This window comes from Rhodnius prolixus, unplaced genomic scaffold (genome assembly GCF_049639745.1).
Source record: "Rhodnius prolixus isolate KJV_2025 unplaced genomic scaffold, Rpr scaffold_2, whole genome shotgun sequence".
In the NCBI taxonomy this organism is placed as follows: domain Eukaryota; kingdom Metazoa; phylum Arthropoda; class Insecta; order Hemiptera; family Reduviidae; genus Rhodnius; species Rhodnius prolixus.
In genome coordinates, this window is record NW_027411592.1 from 52,673,513 (window position 1) to 52,696,006 (window position 22,494).

General features: G+C 31.2%; 2 protein-coding genes and 1 long non-coding RNA gene across 10 annotated transcripts in view; 2 read left to right on the forward strand and 1 right to left on the reverse strand.

Moving 5' to 3' along the window:
* Positions 1–19,448, forward strand: Hel89B (histone acetyltransferase 1). Its single transcript, XM_074119960.1, has 37 exons — positions 1–161; positions 556–606; positions 1,311–1,546; positions 2,280–2,420; positions 3,524–3,672; positions 4,467–4,691; positions 5,313–5,471; positions 5,678–5,813; positions 5,912–6,048; positions 6,229–6,497; positions 8,437–8,644; positions 9,015–9,185; positions 9,836–9,992; positions 10,074–10,278; positions 10,571–10,706; positions 11,231–11,397; positions 12,039–12,156; positions 12,239–12,376; positions 12,738–12,827; positions 13,559–13,669; positions 13,747–13,894; positions 13,973–14,079; positions 14,348–14,615; positions 14,744–14,979; positions 15,333–15,470; positions 15,621–15,772; positions 15,841–15,985; positions 16,065–16,272; positions 16,380–16,480; positions 16,554–16,664; positions 16,751–16,899; positions 16,974–17,105; positions 17,212–17,374; positions 17,562–17,698; positions 17,803–17,884; positions 18,005–18,191; positions 18,715–19,448. The coding sequence occupies exons 2-36, from the start codon at positions 596–598 to the stop codon at positions 18,182–18,184; spliced, it is 5,421 nt and encodes a 1,806-aa protein (XP_073976061.1). The 5' UTR covers positions 1–161; positions 556–595; the 3' UTR covers positions 18,185–18,191; positions 18,715–19,448.
* On the reverse strand, positions 9,057–22,167 carry LOC141449987 (uncharacterized). Of its 5 annotated transcripts, XR_012455818.1 has the most exons (6): positions 22,016–22,167; positions 21,346–21,491; positions 20,470–20,607; positions 12,963–13,099; positions 11,553–11,938; positions 10,763–10,866 (listed from the first exon to the last, which is right to left on the reverse strand). It is a non-coding gene; the product is annotated as an uncharacterized lncRNA (long non-coding RNA). The 5 variants fall into 5 exon arrangements; XR_012455817.1 differs by lacking the exons at positions 10,763–10,866; positions 11,553–11,938; positions 22,016–22,167 and adding an exon at positions 9,057–9,192 and having other exon boundaries at positions 21,346–21,485; XR_012455816.1 differs by lacking the exons at positions 10,763–10,866; positions 11,553–11,938; positions 22,016–22,167 and adding an exon at positions 9,058–9,195 and having other exon boundaries at positions 21,346–21,485.
* LOC141449983 (odorant receptor 10-like) overlaps positions 20,112–22,494 on the forward strand; it is a 7,451-nt gene continuing 5,068 nt past the window's right edge. The window contains exons 1-3 of one of the 4 annotated variants that reach the window (XR_012455813.1): positions 20,112–20,707; positions 21,237–21,447; positions 22,176–22,420. Coding sequence is in view for 2 of the 4 variants with exons in the window: in XM_074119965.1 (XP_073976066.1) it covers positions 20,427–20,707; positions 21,237–21,447; positions 22,176–22,420 (737 nt within the window). In the remaining 2 variants the exon portion in view is untranslated. The remainder of the gene's footprint in view (positions 20,708–21,236; positions 21,448–22,175; positions 22,421–22,494) is intronic. The other 3 variants (XM_074119965.1, XM_074119966.1, XR_012455814.1) reach the window with 3 other exon arrangements.

Here is a 22,494-nt window from a genome sequence, read left to right on the forward strand (position 1 = left end):
TCAGTATAAATTTGACTCTTGTACGATGGCTTTCTCCTGGGAAAATAAAAAAATATTTAAGTTTTGCGGTACTTTAAGTCGAAATATTCGTCATACTTTTGATATGCAGAAATGGGTTATCCGTTTAGGCACACATAAGAAGTTTCATGATGCCATATTAGGTACGATTCGTAAATTAATATATTTTATATATAACCTTTCATGCTATCTTGCCTGGCATACATATTGATCAGGAAATATTCCTTCATTTCTTTAGTTTCTGAAAAATTTTGCATTATTTGGAAACATCAGATTTAATTATTGATTAATTATTTATATATTTTTACATTCTGTAAGGAACAGTTTTCAAATAAAATTCAAGTAAAAAGTTGAGAAGTTCTTCCTTTCGTTTAACCTAGTTTTGGGAGTTCATTTTGGACGTATGGGTTTTCGAAATGTGGATGTGCTCAAATTTAATTAATTCTGTACTTGTGTACACACTTTGGTTGTACAGCTAAATTTGTCTCCTGATTTTGGTATTTAGAGTATCTAAGGCAACTTTATTTGCTGTTACAGGTTTTAGAATTTAAAATCTACTAACAGATAAGAATTAAGCATGACTTCTCGGTAAGTATTTAGGTTTTTTAAAATAAAATTTAAAAATAATTAAAAATTTCACTGACATGAAAAAAAATGATTGCGTAAAAGATATTCCTCTAAAGTGGAATAGAATCAAAATTACTTAGTCTTTTCAAACAGTGGGAGTTTTTTTTTTTTTCTGAATATTGACTTGATTTTTGTTATTTTATAGTTGAAGCAGTGCCAACTATTTCTATGAATTTCTATCTTTTTAGAATTTCTGACTGATCTTTGGCATGTCTTTAGATGCAGTTTGTCACAATCAATGTACTTCTCCCAAATTATTCTTTCAATCTACTTTCCCCATCTTAAGGTTAAGCCTAGACAACTAAGACCTACTGTACAGGTCTTTTTTTCAACTATTTTCTTAGATTGGCTAATAACTCATTACGCTAAGCCTCTCTGGTTGCGGTGCCTTATGGAACAAGACCCTACTCAATAATAATATGAAAGTTAACCGCTTCCAGAATTTTGCCAGATATTGGTAGAAAAAAGATTATTTGTTCCTGAAATATTTATGCAATCATTGTAAATCTTAGTTTAATGAATAATTAATTATTAATTTATCTAGTTCTCAGAAACCAGTCTGTCTTAGTTAAATCCGGAAAACAAATTCATTCATTTGTTCGCTCTAGGGTTGCATATAAGTAGTAAAAAAATTAAATAATAGTCGAAGCAAAACTCTTTTTTAGGTTGGATCGTCTTTTCCTGTTGTTGGATACCGGTTCGTCAGCTGTGACTCGAAGAGCTGCCGCAAATCAACTAGGGGAAGTGCAAAGACTGCATCCTCATGAATTGCATAATTTGCTCAGAACTATAACGTCCTACCTCAGATCTAGTTCATGGGATACTCGTATTGCAGCGGGATGGGCTGTTGAAGCTATCCTAACTAAAGTGCCCCAGTGGGATCCAGTCAGCAATGAAATGAGTAATTTACTTATTTATTGTTTTCAGGCATTAGAAAAGTCATAAATTACAATGAAGATAATAGTTAGAATGATAATTAGTTACTGAAGCACTCTGTATTGAAAATTGTACGTGAAAGTTCTTAAAAGTTAATCGTACTAAAGAATTTTCGTCTAGATAAAGTAAGAAATAAATTCAATCCAAGAAAGTTTGAAGTGAAACATACGGTGGCCCCTTTTCGTTGAAAGGGCATAGTATTCTCGAATAATGCTAGTGTGTTGATCGGATTTTTAGAGCTAATCAAAAGCAGTGTGCCTGCGTTTAATTTGAGACGTTTAGGTTAGTGAATGAGATAGGTCTAGGTTCTTCGGGTTGGTTGTAATGCCGGGTGCGCAACCTATCTGTGTGTACTCTCTAGGATAGTTGATTATTTTTTGGCTTTATGATAAAAATAATGCAAAAAATAAAATAAACTGTGTTGCGTTTAATTTGTTATCAATTAATGTAAAAGCTCCAAATTATATGCTTATTTGATTTTGCATTAAAATGTAGTGGGCTAAATATATGAATTAGAAGGCAATGAACGTTGCATACATTGACTGGTATTTGCATATATTGTTTTTAAACTATAAGCACCATCTGTGAAAGAAAACTTCCAGATTCTTGCTGCAAACTGAACTGTTTTATTATTTAGTATTAAAGGAGAACTGTACTACGAATTACGATTCATGTATATTTCTTTTGAATATTTACAGATACAAATGGTATGTCTAATGATACATCGTGTAGATTGAACTGTGATACTTTTAATGTGAATATGATATTACAAAACAGCGCTTATTTAATGGGTTCTGAAGGAAAAGAATATGAAGTAACTCAGCTGCAACAAAATACAGGTGTTTATTAAAATTTATACTTAGTAGATTTTATTTTTAATTTTTCGATTTAGGTTGAAAGTCTCGGACTAAAAGCATCTAGGCATTGCCGTCTCACAATGGAAAAATTCCATATCCTTTCATTATTGTGACTACATTAATTCAGAATTGATTTGATAAAAAGTTTTAACAAAATCACTTTTCAAGCCCTCTAAGTGGACTAGCAACGCAGTTTCGGGTATCCAAATGTAGCAATAAAACATCTACAACCCTTCCATCTGCGTGGGTGTAGATGAAGAAAAACTTCAGCTTATCGTCATCGCTCTCACATTTTTCATTTTAAATGTCCCCAGATTCCATAAATAAACTGTGATACTAGAGAGAGCCGTTCAAAAATTCCTTTTCTGCCCTTTTGCATTTAATTATAGTACATGTAAGTCAACCGATAATTTCTGAATAATTTTATAAGTGATAAAGTTCTGAAATGATTAGTGCCTCCTCTTGCATCAAAGAAAATAAAAATCTTATTAGATAAATACTATTTATAAATAAAAGTAATTTACGATAAATAACTTCTCCCTTTGTAAAAAATGCCTGATTTGAAATAATTATGTTCTTTCATGCCATAAAGTAATTTATTATTATCAAAATTTCTTCAAACGTCTTTCGTTTAAATAAATATTGATGGTAGATTTAGAAGATCCCATCAGCAGAAGAGAAATCTCTGTCGTGGAATATGTTTACAGCAGTCTTCCATTCTCTCGTCCTAACAACATAGAAACCTCATAACACCATAGAGTTTCTATTCCCTAATTTTATTGAGAAAAATAATTCAAATAAAAGGATAGGTAGATATGGTTTGGGGCTGCTAACAAAATAAGTCTTGCTTTTCAGAAAATACAAAACTATATTGCACCTCAACTAATTTTACTAAAAATCTATTTTATAGGGGGTAGAACAGTACAATTTATTGAAATAGTGCTTAAAACAAACAATTAAAATTTGAAGTGCAACAACTTCTCAAAATTAAACTCCTGATTAATATTTTAATGACTACTCAATAAATAGAATAACTTCTAAATTTTTATTCATTTATTTTAATATTTCAATTTTTTTCTCCCCAGATACACAGGATTTAGCCAAGCAGAGAGAGTTACTAAATTCAAAATTAGGATTGGGAGCTGCAGCCCAACTTGGAATAGATACCGACACATTATATACAGTTGATGATCTTAAAGTAGAAATATTAGTTAAACCGGTTGAAGAAACAAAGGTGAGCATAATTTCTAGAATTTAACCGCAAAAAATAAAAACTAGAACTAGATATCTAAAAGAAGTTGCTTAAAAAAAGAAACCGTCAAAAAGTAATACAGATAACGAAAGAAGATGAACGGTTCAATTGTTATTTTGCAACTCTAAAGATGTAATCATTTATCTCATCCGTCTCAGGATGTGTGTCTTCTGATCATCAGGTTTTGAAGAGATATTAAAAATACATTTACAAAAGTTTTCTTGAGCGAAATAGTGTTGATATAAAGTGATAAATGCTTTCTTTACAAGTGTAAATCATATTTCTTTATACAAACCAGCTGATTCAGTCTTTTAAGAAGGATGAAAGTCCGTAACCGGCCAGTATGAAAGAAAAAAAAGTTTGTTATGGAGGTTGAAGTCCAGCAACCGTTTCTTGGATTGCATTAGATATAAGTTTTTTTTAAAAAAATATCATGAACACTGTAAGCTTGCCTATTTATATTCAAAAAAGATTTTTTCTGCGGGAATGAGATGGTTGGAAAGAAAAAATTACTCTTAGTTAACTTTGCCAGCTAAAATTTGAGTTCTCACATTTGCTTTAACAGAACCTTTTCTCCTCAGCCTTATCTAAATTGAACAGAATGGCGAGTTCTTTATTTATAATACTATGAGCGAGAACGAATGGAGATACATTAATCTATAGAAATCTGGCACGTTGCTTCTCATATTGTGAACCTTACTTGAGATATTTATAAATTTTGTTATCTTAAGTTGATATTATTAATTTTTAATATTGTTCTAATTTATTTTGGTTAGGCTAATGTAGCTGAAGTAGTAGGACTAAGTTGCCGAGAAGCTAATAGGGCTAAAAGAAAGGCTCGGCAAGCAATTTTGAAGCAAAGATCAAAAGAAAGTGGATCTCATCAACAGGAAGAAGATGAGCCCGACAAAAAACGATCGAAATTATTAGATGGAAATGAGTCAAACATTGAGTTTGGAAATGTGCCCGTACCAGATAACACTAATAATTGGCCTCTAGACGTAAGTAAAATTAAAGTATCTTTAATTCAAGAAAATGTCATTACTTTTACAAGTTAAAAATAAATTTTAACACCAATAATATAACAAAACTAGCATAATTATATATAAGTATATTCTTTGTGTTTGATGTTTCTTTTACTTAATAATTACAAAATATTGAATAACGCCTTCTCCGTTCTTGTGGTCCAAAACAGTTCATTTTAGTTTCTTATGGTTTATTTTTGTTTAATTTTATTTTGCGTATTTCTCAATTTTTTGACAAATTTTCAAGTAGGTTCTGGAAGTTTTTCTAGTAAACTGTATTGTATTGTTAACACTAAATGTTTGTAATGCATTGTCTCATTCATAAGGAAATTTAACTCTGTTATTTTCTATTTTAAATAAACGAGGCAGGTAAACTGTAAACCACTTAAACAGTTCTACCAAATTTGCGTGAATAATAACTTAAAGAAACGTAGTAACATTCGTCTTTAACCATTGTATTACGTGAATATTTGTTTGAATGTAATTTGTTTGTAATAAATACATAAAAATAAACTAAGGAACTGCAGTCAATATTTTGATATTATTTTTAATCAAGCTCTTTAAAATAACTTATTAATTTTGGGGATTGTTACACAGGCTATGGAATGGCCATTAGAATGGTTCTGTTCACATCTAACTTCTAATCTCTTCAGCCCTACATGGGAAGTGAGACATGGGGCAGCAACGGCTTTGAGACATTTAATTAAAATACAAGGCAGATGTGGAGGAAGAGCTGTGGACATTCCTCAGTCTCAGGTATGACTAATTTATTCGATAGCTCCTTATAGATATAGAATGTCTCAGTTTACTTAAATTTCTATTATCAGTAAGCAAAACTAATAGAAAGCCAAACATTCCATTCTTAAAGAGTGATATATTAATGCAAAAGGTTAAGAATTATCATAAAAATACTGATTTTTTTCCAACTGGTTTTTTTTATTAAGTATTGCAATGAATTGCAGATGGAAGCTGCACACCAGTCATGGCTCGAAGATATTGCTTTGAGGCTTGTTTGTGTTCTGACTCTTGATAGGTTTGGCGATTTTGTTTGTGATCAAGTAGTTGCTCCTGTAAGGGAAACGGGTGCTCAAGCTCTCGGTTAGTTTTAAATAATACATATTTAAATTCTCTTAAATAAAAATGTAGGTTACAAATTTAACCAATACATAATGTTTGTATATTTTTGTTCCATGAAGGTTCTGTTGCAAATCTTCTTCATAAAGAGCAAGTAACTAACATACTGAAAGTCTTATTAGAATTAATGAATCAAAAGGACTGGGAAACTAGGCACGGTGGCTTGCTTGGAATCAAGTACATTTTTGCTGTCAGGCAGGTAAGTTGTTTTTAAGTTTTGGTATAGGATATTTTGACTAGAAAACTAGTTGTTTTTTAATTGGAAACTTCAGAGTGATTGAATAACCTTTTACTTTTTACTTGATACTGAAAATGAAAGATCAATTTTGTTATTATTATCATTATAAATGTATGTCCATCATTATTTTATTGATTTTAGGATCTTTTGGAAGCTTTAGTGCCCCTATCATTTAAATCATTGCACGCTGCGCTTTCTGATGCTGTCGACGATGTAGGAGCTGTTTCCGCTGCTGCACTTAAAACTACAGTTGTTCTTATGTCTTCCAAATATATTGATTTTGCCGCCGCTGTATTGGAAACCCTTTGCAAGTTGGTTCCAGAGCAAGATGATCTTACACCTACATCAACAACATTTGTACCATTGTTAGCTGAACTACTTCTAGTGCCAGATGTTAGTCAAAAAATCAGGTAGATGTTGTGATAATTTGCTTTACTCACCTACTTGGGTTAGAAACAAAATGAAAAATCCGTTTTTATGTTTAAATTAAATTAAATTGATGGAGGTAGACTTTATTTTCACTGAATTTGTTTTTGTTATCACTAGCAATGAGTAGTATTAAACATGTTGCTAAAAATTCCTTTATCTTATTATATTTAACTTTTCGAAAGTCAGGCGTGTAATTTGGATTCTAGTGTTGTTGCCCAGTGATGTTGGGTTGACTCCGGTGACCATAATTTGCTAAGAATGTGGTTTTGTTTGAACATGTTTTTGTCAGAAATCTATGTCCGCTTCCCATCTTTAGTTAAAATAGGATAATTTTTTACTTCACTCGGTTCATATGAAATTATGATTACTCAAAACCTGGGATAAACTTGACTGTCAGAACGCAAAAGTGGAAAGTGTTGCATTGATTCGCTTCAGAAATAACTTACCTCACACCTTTTTAAGTTTTTGAGATGTGTATGATGTGGAAATATTGTTCTTAATAGGACTATGAAACTATAAATAGAACTATTTACACAAATAGTTCACCCAAAAGGTACACAAATCTCCTTAACAAAAACTTCCAGTTTTAAAAGTTAAATATAAGGGTTGATAATGGTACACAAATTAGCAAGTACCCATCATTTCATTCATACTTCAGTTCGTAATTTCAATTATAAACGTTCGAAGAAAAGCATGTATTTAATTGATATTCTATTACAATTGATATCATTTAATTAATTGTACTGCATTAAATTTTCATTGATATTGTTTAGAATTCATGAGATGCTTCAAACCCTTAGGCTGACCATTTCCATGTACGAAGTATTTATTCAGTAGAGTTACTGAACACCCCCTCCCCCAAAAGTGCCCTTAATCGAAGTATTACAGAAAAATGTTCCCTATAAAAGTTGTAGAACTATTTGACAGCTATAATTATACTAAGTTTAAAGAAAATCCAAGAAGCGGTTTTTTAAAAAAAGTTAAGAAAGTGAAAAATCTATTCAGTAAAGTGGTACTTCCGGTGAAGCTATTTTGACCAAAAATTTATGGCAGCTTCCGCTGGTGGCACTTGAATGAAATATCAAATTTGAACTCTGTACGATCATCCGTTACTGAGATATAGAGGATAAACTCACTACAGAGAGGTAAAGTCCACACAAACCTATGCGATTAAGGACCGATGGGTTAGAAGTTGGAAAATTAATAAGAAAAAGAACAGATTTCCAGGAATCACTGAATCTCTAACCCAACCTGCCTTAGCCGCGACTTTTTAACATCAATTCTCTTCTTTTCTCTTTGACAAGCCGAATGCCATCGGTTTTTGTCGGCAATCTTCGACTCAACTGACCATGATTTTATTTCCAATTTAATTATTTAGCATGTAATATGCACACTCACACGACTTTCTTTTATTTTTCTCTTAAGCCGAATGCGATCGGTTTATGTCGGCAATTTTCGGCTACTTGACTATTTCCAATTTAATATTTAGCATGTAATATGCACACTCACACGACTTTCTTTCATTTTTCTCTTAAGCCGAATGCGATCGGTTTTTGTCGGCAATTTTCGGCTACTTGACTATTTCCAATTTTTAACATCTAATGAGCACACTCACAGGACTTTTCTTACCACTACTTCCGTAGTTAGGTTTTCATGTGAACTAGAATTTTTAACACATAGTAGTTACTTTAAATTACACAATACATTCTAGTGAACTATTTTAGAAAAAAATCTAATAGTAGTATTATAGAAGATGAATGTGATAAGACTTATTATTATTCCATTTAAACTCTTTAAATTGAATCACAAAATTAAATGAAACGGACTTTTCATAATTATAGCCCAAGAAATAATTTAAATGGTTATTTTAATAATTTGTCTTAATTAAATGGATACTTCAATAATTTGTATTGTTGATAGGACGGAAACGTTAGTTAGTAATTTAGTACATCGACTGTGGTCTCTATTAGAACATAACAATGCTAGTGTTCGTTTGGCAGCGCTTCAAACTTTAGCGTGTTTACCAGCATGTCGACAGCATGGATTACTGGCATCTTCTTGGCCGACTCTCTTGCAGCCATCTCTCAGACATCTTTTTCAAAGAGCTCTAGTTGAACATTCTCCTTCAGTAAGTGATGAAAGTTAATTGTAATTCGTTTTAAATCCTACAAGCTCTGCAATATTGTATTTTTTAGGGTTGTTTAGTTATGTAAATTATTGAATAATATACACTTTCAATGTTTGCTTGGAGCCAACCTTCCATCTTGCCTACCTCCACGAACCAATTCTTGAAGAAGGTCACCGAAGGTATCCGAAACGGCGTACATTTAAGAAAATGTATTCTGTTTGGCCTCAGCAAGCTATTGAATTTGGTATTGTTAGAGCGGCAAAAATCCAACTTATTTATCAGTAAATTATTTAAATTTTATTAGCATAACGTATCGTCATAAATCAAAAATTATTCTATATCAGTTTTATTTTAAAAAAATTTTTTTTAGGTACATAAATCAGTGGAGACAGCATGGCAAACTGTAATCAATGGCTCTTCACTCGAGGATATTTTAGTTGCTGCTTGCCCCTTTATAACTGGGTGGTTATGCCTGGCCATGCAGTCCACAAGAGTGCCATTCGATAATCATTTGCTCATAAAGCCAAAACCTCTTTCAAAGGTAGGTGCTACTGAGAACAAAACGAAATTCTCTTTACTAAGAGTAAAGTAACGCCCATTTTTTTCAGGCAGGCTTTATTTCCAACTACCAATGAATTCTTTGATAAATCGTAAAAATAAAATCCTAAAGTCTAGACCGGGAATCGAACCCAGTACCACTCAATCTTAGTTTTGCAGGCCTCGCCTCTAACCATGACAACTCATTCTATTTACTATATGCCACTTAAACTGGACATAAACTCAACTATCATTTCACGTCTTATCTCCAGCGTACTCTCAATCACTCCACATCAACCCCTTGCTTTACGCTCATTAATTCATATTTAGTCGTCATATTTCAATAATAAATTAAGTTTGCTTGGTGAATAATGTATTATTCTAGAATGAAGTCTAGAGTCGTTATCTTTCAAGTTGTTAATTATATATTCTAAATATTAAAATGCTGATCATTTACGGAAGTGTTAACTCTAAATAAATCAGCTAAAACATTTTATCCCTTCCTTTGATATTTCGAAACACATATTTCCTACAAAAATTCGAATTTGATCTATTTAAGATACTAATAGGATGTAAGAATGATTTTAAAAAATAGTTCTTTCTTAAAAATAATTAGAAAATAAAATAATAATCTTTTTTCTGACATATATTTAGGAAAGTAGTTCAAAGGTAATGAGAGGAGCTGGATTAGAATGCAACAATTTGCCAAGATCTGATCTCAAACAGTATATTGGTGGCAGTGAGACGGTATTGCACACTACAAGGGAAGCGAATGCTGCTCATGTTAGACTGACCGCTGCCAAAATGTTAGGTACGTCTATGGCATGATGTTATATGCTGTATTGATACATGTTATTATTATTTATGCTATGAATTTATTAATTTATTTAAGGATTCCTCTCAACATATATTGTACAACCGGCTCCCGGTATAGTTTACACCGCAGACATGGAATCTCCAATCGATTGTTACGTTAAAGTATTACTTGTATACTTGGATAGTAAATCAGCCTTGCAGAGGTTTGTTACAGGGCTTGTGACCGCTGAATGGGCTCGTAATGCGCCTCCTGATCCTCCGCCTGCTCTACTTATTACAAAGTAAGTAGTAATATTTTCACTTTTTAATTACTATTAACAATATTGCTCCGATTTTTTAAATGCATTAATTTTTCCTAAATTGACTTTTTGATGTAGCTTTCCTCCTCTTATTCATTTTAACATGTTCAGATTGAAAAAAAAAAACTACTTTGTTTTATGAAGTTAAATTATTAAGGATACTTTTTTTTTCTTTAGCTCACACCTCAGTTATATCCAATGCCATTCAATATTTTGAAATTGTTAATTGCATAATGCTCTTTCAATTAAAAGTATCATATTGATTTTTGTCCAGATTGATGCAGTGTTTGAATGAATCTGTCTATTACGATGAAATTGGTGTTTCTTATACTAGACTGCTACAGGATACGAAGGATTTTATAGCTTCTCTGAAACATTACAAACTAATAGATGATGCCTTTAATTGTTCTGTAAGTATTTTGAAAAACTTTTGACGTTTAAGAGAACATTCTATATTTTTACGTACGTGCTGATAGTGTAGATTTAAGTCAGGTCTAGATTGCAAGATGTACAAAAAGAAATCGAGATTCCCAAATATTTTCGAAATTATTATTTACTCAATTGTGTTTTCTAAAAAAAAATAATAATCCATTAATCAAATTTTATTTATAATCTCAATTTTAGGCTTTATCACAATTCAGTTAATCGATGGACAAATGCATATACCACTAATCGAATCGATTAAAAATTATGTCTGTAAACAGGTTGTATTTCAAGGCGTAAATGGACTCTCTCTGGAGTGAGTTAGTTAAGTCTTGAAATAGAACCTATTTCTTTTTTCGCGGTCAGACATATAATCTGATATTTTCAATTGATCATAACATTTTAAATACTCTCAGCTTTGACATAACATCTACGTATTCTGCACTCAAAATGAAACTAGTTTAAGCAACTTAATTGGTAAAGGTTATAACAGTATTTTTCTTTTTTTCAGCTTTTAACATTAGATATGATGGAAGAGGTAATTGGTACAAAAGTGAAAGAAATTTTATCTAAGGTTAGATTAAAACCAAAATTGGCTGAATCGCTTCAGGAAAGGAGGAAGGCTATTCACAGTTCCGTCAGCTCAACCCTTAGCGAACTTAATACATTGCACGTCATGTAAGGTTACATTTGTATTAATTGTGGAGAAATAATTTATTAGAGATTATTCAGTATAACAATTTTACTGATATAGAAAAACGTGGAAAACATTCCTCTTCTCCGATATTTAGATATAAGTTAAAATTTAATTATCAATAAGGAAAACAAAATACCGCTTAAATGTCTATAAGCGAATCCCTTCAAGAGAAATGATAAAGCCACTGAAAGCTCTTCTCGCTAATCTTTAAAACATGTCTGTTTTAATTTCGTTAGTCTTTCTTATTTTCGTTTTTAATTGCACTCTACACGAGATTTAAGGTCGTGTTATGCAGAACGCCAATATGGCATTCGTTTTCGGTTGGTAATAATGACTTAGTGATTCAGAAGACTCTTTTGCCATGTACCCTGGTATACTTTAAATTTTAGCCTCCTTTTTTTTCCCTCAAGTTCCACTGAGATCATGTTTAATTAAATCATTAATTTCTTGCACCCCTGAGCAAGTCTTTTAAACACATGAATTTTCGTTATGTCTAAGCAGACAATGGTAAATGGCCTATGCCTATAAAAAAAAAGTGCTTTTAGTTTATCATTAATCAATTGATTGAATAGCTTTGTTTTATAGTTATTGTTATTTATATTATTTTTTAATCTACTATCAGGACCCAAGCTGCTATTGCAGGTGCATTACTTATGCTTGGTAGTTTACCAGAAAAATTGACGCCCATAGTTAAACCACTAATGGAAAGTATAAAAAAGGAGGAGAATGAAGAGCTTCAGGTTGGAGTTCTTTATTTTTATTATCGTACTTATAAAATAAACTGGCTTTCGTTGTTCTACTTAATTTTTTGAAATTTTTTAGATGTTGTCAGCTAATCATCTTGCTTATTTGATGGAAAAATGTATTGAGAGAGTTCCATGTCCTAATGTTAAGATTATTACAAATCTCTGTAACTTTCTTAGATCTGATCCAGATTTTACGCCAAACATACCAAATGTGGTATGTGCGTTTCTATTATTTATACTTGAATTACAATTAATTCTAGAATATTGGTGCTTGGTATTGAATGTGTTTAAACATTATTTCCCTTCTCAAATTGCAGTTACAACAATTTCCATTATGATATACATATTTCTACAATCTTTACAATTTATCTATTTCGAACATTTTCTTGATACTTGGTCCCAAACATAATTTCATTAAACTAGAAAATTTTGTGCACACTCGAACTCATTTCAAAAATTCTGACTTTAATACAACATTAACTACTTTCTATTATAAAGTATTAGTTTTCACTTATATATTGATTGTTTTTAGTAATATTTAAGATTCATGTTACGTATTATCTACTTTTTTTTAGTTCCCACAAACCTGTGATATTCAAGTAAAAGCTAGTCTTCGAGATGTAGATATTTATGCCGAAATAATTACTCTTACAAAGCAACAAAAGGTAAGTCTTTGTTTGGAAAATCCCTTAATATTATTTTAATGTACGTTTTCTGAAGCGAGATACAAGTCACTTGATAAGGTCCAAAACTTGCAGAGAAATCTAACAGAATCCCAGTTAAACAAAAGTACTACTTACTATCTCTATTGCCACAGGGGTACTTGCTTCCAAAACAACTTTACTTTCATAGGTGTACGAAGATTAGTTTAGCAACGTTGGGTCTTGTTTTTTCAAGTAATAACTGCCATTCTTTTTGATTATATTCCTCAATCGGGCTGCAACAACAAAAGTAATGGGGATGACCGAAACCTTATAGGGACATATCTGCTCCCCAAATTCTACTGGCATCTATAAGGATGAATTTGAGAATCAAGGTGACAGTCTTACACTCTCGCATTGTTATTTAGTTAGGCACCTCATTCAAATTGGTGGTAAAGTTTGTTTGTGAATTGGGTGAGCACATTACAAGCAACATCCTTGGTTGCCCAATATTGTCCCTAGAAATGGATAACGACAGTTCTTATAAATGACTCCAGATACCTTCAGTGGCTACGGGGCAGGAAATGGCCTAAATACCCACCGAAAGAACTGGCGCAAAAATTAAAAAAAAAAAATCCCTTATAATATAGCTAATGATGAAGTTAAAATTGTAATCTCTAATAAATAAATAAATAAATATTTTGTTTATACACTTGAAATCTTCTTTCAAATATTACGTAACAAATAATTTGTAGACTGCCGAAAGAGCTATATTGAAAAGAAGTAATTCTACCGGTGGTAGAGGCCCTGGAAGACCACCAATTTCTGAAGTACAATTAGAAGAGCTTATAGGAGTACAAGACCAAGTAAGACTTAATATTTTTTGGCATTAACAGCATCATTGATTATTGATTCAATCCTTATTGATTACTGTCGCATCCAGGCTCAGAGGCATAACAAAATATTAAGAAGAGGTGCCACTTTTGCTTTAGAAGCAATAACCACCAGATTTGGACCAACATTGCCTACTCGACTGCCCAATCTTTGGCAAAATATTGTCGGTACACTTACAGAGGTGGTAAAAATTTCAGGTAATTGTCAAAAGAAAAATAAATAATATATAAATTAAAACTTTATTATTTAACTAGGTTGTTTTTCAATTTTGTCAGGTCCTAAGGAACAGATATGGAATGTAAAGGCAGCAGAAGAGCTTGTTGGTGTCCTCCAAGTATTAGAAATAACTACTCCAAGTGTCGACAAAACTTTGTTACCACAAGTAATTTACCAAGTTTCACCTATTTACTACTACCTATGTAGATAGAAATCACTAATTGAAGAAAAGTTTTGCGATCATTTCAAATTTTCTGTAACAATTTATACCGGAATTTCTATTTTAAGGTTTCCTAAGTCCAAAGAATAGTTTTTAGAAATAATTTTTGGGTTTGTTATTTTTACATTTTGGGAAAAATTAAATTTGATAAATTAAATCCAAAAATTAATATAAGTAACTTTGATCTAACATTACTGATTGTTTATTTCATCAGCTGTTGTCAACACTGCCACATCTGATAGTACTACTAAGTCATCCTTATCAGGCTATCCGCCACATGGCCTCTCGCTGCCTTGCTGTACTAGCTACAGTAGATTCGCATACAGTCATGACCACGGTTATAGAACAAGTGATACCAATGCTGTCTATATCAAATGATGATCACTCTAGAAGAGGTGCTGTAGAAACTGTTGCCGTCATCTTGGAGAAGATGAAACTCAACATTGTACCGTACATTTTCTTCCTTGTCGTACCACTAATGGGTATGCGATCTTTTTATTTGTTTTATGTTTTTAAGGTTAAATTTCAATTTTTTTTTTTATGAATACTCCACAAAATTGTAATTAATTCGAATGTACTTTGTCTCTGATAAGTCCTCGTATTTAATTAGGCCGCATGAGTGATCAGAAGGCTGACATTAGAATATTGGCTACTCACACTTTTGCTGATTTAATTCAGTTGATGCCATTGGACGGTGGAATCCCTAATTCACCACAATTAGGACCTCAACTAACAATGCTTAAAGCAACGCAGAAAGAGTTTCTCGAACAGCTTTTCAATCCAGCATCAATTGGCGACTACAAAGTTCCAGTGCCTATTAATGCAGAGCTTCGATCCTACCAGCAGGTAAATAACCTATTTTGAAAGTTACCTTTTCTACAAGTATTATCAAATGTATTTTTGACAGTATTGGGTAATGTCTAATGAAACGTTCCTGCTTTATTTACTTGCGATGTTATGAAAGTAGTATTATAAATTTTATAGAGATGTCGTCCATCATGGTTTTTTTCTCTTTGTTTTTAATAAAAAACTTAAATGAATTCTTAATCTCGTGGCGGACCTGCGTTTGTCTATTCCTGTTGAATGTAATGTATAAGAAAAAACAAAAAAAAGTCAGAAAATTATCTTTTTTTCAACTTTTAAATTTAATTTTAAACAATTGTATCGAACAAAGGTGATTGTTTTGTAAATATTTCCAGTCAGGAGTAAACTGGTTGGCGTTTCTTAATAAATACAAATTACACGGAATGCTGTGCGATGATATGGGATTAGGAAAAACTTTGCAATCAATTTGTATTCTTGCCGGAGATCATTACTACAGACAACAAAAATATAAGGTATCATGGATTTTTTATTAAGTCCAAAAAAAAAAAATTAACTTTTGGATCAGTGATTCAGTTACCAAAAACGATGAACAATATTCTATAATAATTATTAGTATTATTTTGCATAAACAAGAAATTTATTATTTGAGTTTAATTATAAAGGAAACTAAACAAGAAGACTGTGCTCCACTTCCTTCCTTAGTAATCTGCCCTCCAACACTTACTGGACATTGGGTGTTTGAAGTTGAAAAATTTCTATCAAAAAAATATTTAAATCCATTACAGTATGCCGGTCCGCCAGCCGAGAGAGAAAGGTAAGCGAGTTATTTAGTTTTTACTTCCGGATATTTAATTCTTTTCTGACTGTTAAAAATTTTTTCAGATTAATGAAGAAACAAGTGAAAAAACATAATCTTATTGTAGCATCTTATGATATAGTGCGTAAGGATATAGAATTTTTTTCTTCGGTGCACTGGAATTACTGTATTCTAGACGAAGGGCATGTTATAAAAAATGGAAAAACTAAGGTGAGTAACAATTATTATTAATTTCTAGAAAAATGTTATTGTCGAATCACTAATGAGTGTGCAATATTTAATTTTTTAGTCGACACAAGCAATAAAACAGATACGAGCAAACCATCGTCTGATATTGTCAGGCACGCCAATACAGAATAACGTACTGGAATTGTGGTCTCTTTTTGACTTTCTCATGCCCGGCTTCTTAGGCAGTGAAAAACAGTTCACTGCTCGTTACAGTAAACCTATTCTGGCGAGCCGAGATCCAAAGAGTTCGACCAAGGAACAAGAAGCTGGTAAAATGTTGTTTTGTGAATAGATATTGTGAGCTGTTTAAAGGCAGCTTCTGAATATCCTTTAGGTTTAGTTATCTTTATATAAAAAAATGTCTTTATGTATTTAGGAGTCCTAGCAATGGAAGCTTTGCACAGGCAAGTGTTACCCTTCGTTCTTCGTAGAATGAAGGAAGATGTGCTTAAAGATTTACCTCCGAAAATAACACAGGTTACCTTTTCTTGTTTCCTTCTTTAATTTTTTTGCATATAGCTAATATTTTAAAGCGAACTTTGTTTTGCAGGATTACTATTGCGATCTGAGTCCTCTTCAAAAACAATTATACGAAGACTTTTCAAAAACTCAGTCTCATCAAAGACTATCTGAGTCAGGGAATAACAGTCATATATTCCAAGTAAAATTTTATTACTTCGTTACGATCCTTTTATTTGTAATGTAAGTAAAAATAAGGCTAAAATTGACTGAATGTATTTTGTGTAGGCGCTCAGATATTTGCAAAGTGTTTGTAATCATCCTAAGCTTGCTCTTACTCCAAAACATCCTCAATATGAAAGAGTTATTCAACAATTACATTCCCAAAATTCAGATCTGTCGGATATTCAACATGCAGCGAAATTCCCAGCACTGAAGTAATTATTACTTATATTTAATTTTATAGTATAAATTAATAAATTACATTGTTTTAAAAAATGATTTGTTTCAGACAATTACTGATAGATTGTGGAATTGGAGCGTCGACTGAACAGAGCAATGATCTAGTAATAAACCAGCACAGAGCGCTTATTTTCTGCCAGCTTAAAGCCATGTTAGACATATTGGAGAATGACTTTTTTAAGTTAGTAGAATAATTTTTATTTTACGATATGATGTGTATGATATGTAACGTATTTATTTCCGTTGTTAATGATCGTAAATCATTAATTGTGCAAAATTTTCTCTAGGGTGCATATGCCGACAGTAAGTTATCTTCGATTGGACGGATCTGTAGCGGCTAGCCTTAGGCATTCTGTGGTTACGAGGTTTAACAAAGATCCTTCTATAGATGTTTTAATATTAACAACACAAGTAGGAGGTCTAGGGCTTAATCTTACTGGAGCAGATACGGTAAGTTTTATTGTGGGTTTTCCCCCTAAATTTCTATCGCATTGCGAGGAGCGAGTAAGCTAGCAGCTACCAGTCAGATTTTTTTTTTAAATTTCCTTTTCTTCATTTTCATGCCAAATTTATAGAAATTTTCTCTCTAATAAATTATAAATAAATGTAAATAATATATGTTTACATTGGTGTTCAGGTAATATTTGTTGAACATGATTGGTCACCAATGAAAGATTTACAAGCGATGGATCGTGCGCACAGAATAGGCCAAAAGAAAGTAGTTAACGTTTATCGACTTATAACTAGAGCTACTTTGGAAGAGAAAATCATGGGGTCAGTGTTGGTTTATTTAAGTTTCTTGCAGTTTTCATGATCGTATTTTAAATTGTATGGTCAGGTTCGTCTTTAATTGTTATTAAAGAAGAAATTAATTTCAGATTACAAAAATTTAAATTGATGACTGCTAATACGGTGATAAGTGCTGAAAATGCTCGCCTAGAAACTATGGGCACCGATAAGGTAAAATATTCTGCCGTTGAAAAATTAAAAGATAATAGTGGGCAGTATGGGTTATAATCTTGAATTTATTTCTAATAGATATTTTTATTTTTTAACTATAAAATCACACGATCTTTGCAGTTATTAGATCTGTTTTCTTTGGATACGAATACGAAAGATCCTAATAATTCGTCGCCAAAAAAAGTAGGAAGTAGCAGCACTATGAAGTCTTTTCTGGACACCCTGCCAGAATTGTGGGAACATAAAGATTACGAAGAAGAATATGACTTGAGTAATTTTATTAAAAATCTTCGCTCCTAATTTCTAGGTAAAAAAAGTTGTATCTTATCATATTTAACCTTAGTAATTTTTTAAATTTTCTTAAAACAAATTTTATGTGTTTATTATTTCTCTACAAACACGGTAGAGCGTCTTCTAGGGATAAGGTTTCTTAAAGTTTTCAAGCTCGAATTTATTACATACAAGTGTTCTTTTGTTGCCTTACTACTATTTTCGGGCACATCGACTAGTATGGTCATTAGCTATTACTGTTACTGATACACTATTATTGATAAAGGACCTACTAAGATTATTATTTGGTGGTTATCTTCATGATACCTATATAGCCCTGCGGCTCCTCGAAAAATGTTTGTTCTTCATATAAAATTATTTGTTTGTTATTGAGCGTTCCCGATCACTAATGATAAAGAACTCCTTTCTAATTAACAAAAACTGCTAAAAATTTAAAAATAAAGCCTTTAAATTAAGACTTGTGAGTTTTGTGTTTTAACGGAATTTTTTTATAGAAACATTTTAATGTGTTAGATTATAATCAAGAAATGCATTTCCAGATGGAAATGAATTGCAGCTTTCCATGACATCATGGCGATAAAAAAAAGAGAAGAAGAAATACTGCGATTTGCTCAAGCAAGAGTAATTTGTGATAGTTCTACAATAAAGAAAAGTCATCGAAGTTTTGAGGCAAAACATTTAGCTCCCTCTTGTCCAATCAGTTTAGTTAACATATATTTCATCCTTTTCAAATGGACCAAGTTTTAAAAAATTTTAAAAAAAATGGCGATTTTATATATTGTGACTTGTTAATTTAAATGCGAAAAATGTTCTTTTTTTCCTATTTTTGTATTTTAAAATATAAAGTTAAACTTGTATTAACCTTATATTAACACTAAAAAACATTATAAAAATGAAATACGAGAACTGTGAAAGTTAACTAAGTCCGTATGTAAATTAAATTCCTCATTATATGCAATAATTTACTTAAAAAAAATATACTTGAGTCTCAGGCACAAACAAAAATAAAAAAGAATAGATTTCATAGACACAACGTGAACGTCATTGTGTGAATGACTAATAACAATATTGTGTGAATGATTTACGTTTATCTAATTTAATTACTACTTAGTTTGTTATAATTTTTTAAGTTGAATTCTTGGAATAAATTTTTAGTTTTTAAGTAAAAGAAAATTGTACATCACCAAAGGTTTTAACTATTATATAAAAATGAACAGAAATAATACTCAGTATAAGTATTAATTGAAAATGTAGATTTTGTGTTTGTTTGTTTGTTTCTTTGGTAAAAGAGATTTTTGTCATAATTTTCCACTTTACATTATACGATATATATATATGTATATGTATTTGTAAGTGATATTGCCACTTTTTGAAATATAAAACTTTCAATTCAAAGAAACAAAATTGTTTTCAATATTCTGTCAAACATTTTTTACAAAAAAATCTAGCAACCCTTTTAAGGGTTTCTTCAAACTTCAAACCCCTAAGTTATTCCAGATGGGTGTCAAGTCAGCTCTTCATTCAACCATTAATGTGATCAATCACTTGATTTTTCAAACTCAAAAAAATATTTACCAATTATATTTTTCAATGATATTATCAGTATGTACTTGCAAGATTATCAAAACGCAATAACTAAACTTGCAACTTGGGTTTTACTGAAATTAGAAGAGAAAGTTGGTAGTAACCAATCATTATTAATAATTCAAAGGGATACGAGAAAACTTCTTTCTTTAGCCATTCTATTCCAAACTTTTGTAATGTACCATTATCTAGTTTAATAGTATAGTAGTTAGAAATAAAGATTAGGAACTACATTCCGAAAACTTTCCTTGAGAACAATATCTTATGATTTCTTGTTCTATTTTTAATGATAAACGCTAATTTTTGGAGCATAGCACAAGTTTAACTTTGAAATTACATGTGTAAGCGTAATATAACAGGTAAATACGTAAAGGCGGCAGTGATAGTTAAATATTTAAAGAAAATTACAAATGCTGAATACAAGGAACTAAAGTTTATGACATTGTAGTGATACTAGTCTTTAGTTTAACGCGAAGCCTTTACCTTCAGTTCTCTTACTGTCGCTGGTTTTTATAAAATTAATAATATTTATTATTTCTCTCTCAAAATTCATTACAAGTGAAGCTTGAATTGGTTTATAGAATTTTTGTTAAAATTTCTTGGAATCATTTTCTGAACTGTTACAAACTTTCAACAAAATTCAAATTTAATAATAAATAAAAATCCAATGAACGGAATCGATCTAGCAAAATCAACATATTTCAGCTCACTTGGAATCACCGGATTGGCAGCCTTTCTAAAGTCAGATAATCCACCGTTGATTAAACAATTGTGGGTTGGGGCCTTTTTAATCATAATCTTGCCGGCAATGTTTACCTCTCATCTGTACTCAGCAGCTGTTGACACATCTGCAACGGATAAGTTTACTTCACTTGGCCTAGGTCTTGATCAGCTACAGATTACGCTTAAAAGTCTCTTTTTTGTACAAAATATTAAACGAATCAGAAGGTTAGTTTTTTGATTAATTAGTTAGTACTTTTTTTTAACCTTGTAGACTTCCATAATAATTTTTTCCACGAGATAATTCTGATAAAACTGTAGACTTCTAGCTTAATAACTGAACAGTTGATACTTTATTACAAAAAAAAAGTGAGAAAACGGTGATGCCATTTTTCTAAATAATTCAAAATGTAATCAATTCTCAAATATCCCACTTTCGTTCAATTTTTTTTCAAACTTACCACGTGCTAATTACATTTTTTCCTTATCAAAGGGTTGCTAAATATACTATTAGTGAAAACTAAGTTTCAAAGGTTTGATACGATCTCAATACTTCTCTAAGAGAAGCAAAAACAGGATAAAAAAAAAACGCTGGAACTCAAATTGGTATCCAATTTAAAAATTAAACGCACCTATCTATCGTCTAAATTATAGTTCTCAAAATGATTCACTTTGTCATAATGCATTATTACTGTTAAATGGCCAGTAATAATATTAAACAATCAAAAAATTTATAATTTAATTTTTTTTTGTTTAGGATTCTGCTACAGTTTGAAACATTTCATTGTGTGAACTGTTGCGGTGTGCGAGCTCTAGAAATTCTTAGTAGAAAAGCCAAATTCATTAAAAGGATCCAAAATACTTACAATTGTGCCTCGTTTATGTGTTTTCTTTCATGGATCCTCGCACCAGTTGTTCTTTCACCAGAAGGTTTGTTCCTCACAAGGAACGTTGACAAAATGATGAAGGTTTGCATAAATTATTTGTTGTCTTCACTATGTATTTTACTTTTCTTAAAAAAATTATTAATAATATTTTAATTGAGGTTTTTTCATGCTAGGAAAATTATACGATAATATTCTAATTAATTTTTTATTAAAAAAAAAATACTCAGTACTCTATACTATTATCTGGCGTAAATGAATTGAAGAAGCACCTGTTATTACTAACTACATCAGATTTTGTTAAAACTTGGAAATTTAACGAAATATAATTTCATAAATAATTCATAATTTAAAAATCTGAAACTCTTGTTTAGAAACCAGTTTGTCGATGGAGATTTTTTTCTAAACAGAAAAAAAAGCTCGGAATTCTATTTTTTAAAATCACTCTATCGACTATCCGATTTACTTACTTCAAACTACACATTCTTTTATCAATTTAAATATTCCTTAATATTTTATATAAAAATGATTCATTTTTTAGAATCTTTGTAGGACGCTTAATGCAATTTTCCCGGAGAATCTCCCGAAAACCATTTCTCTAAGAAAATCTTTCAAGTGATTCACCTTAATAAACAAATAAAATCATTGGTACCATTTTAGAAAAATCTGTGGCTTCTAGTCGGTAAAGTTGTAAAGCTGTAATCTTAGAAATAGAAAAAACTTCAAATTCTTAGACGATCATTGAATATTCTTTAGTTTCTATTATAAAGAAATATATATCATCTGTATTGAATAAAAACTATGTCTCACAGGCTTTACCTCCTATATATCCCTTCAGAATTGATTATTTTCCGATGGTGCAAATAGTTTATTTGATCGAAACAATCATGACAATGGGCGCTCTAATGCATTTCACATCGTTAAATCTATTCTTTTTCACCACATTAGTGTTGCTTTGCGTGCAGTTTCAAATATTAAATGAATCTCTTCACAATAATGGTAGGAGAAAGGCAATACGTATGAACGAATTTGTGATCGATCATCAGAGATTACTCAGGTAAATTAGTGTGAAAAAAAATTAAATTTCTTTATTTTGTTCTTATTTCGTCAGTAATCCTACTGAATAAGATT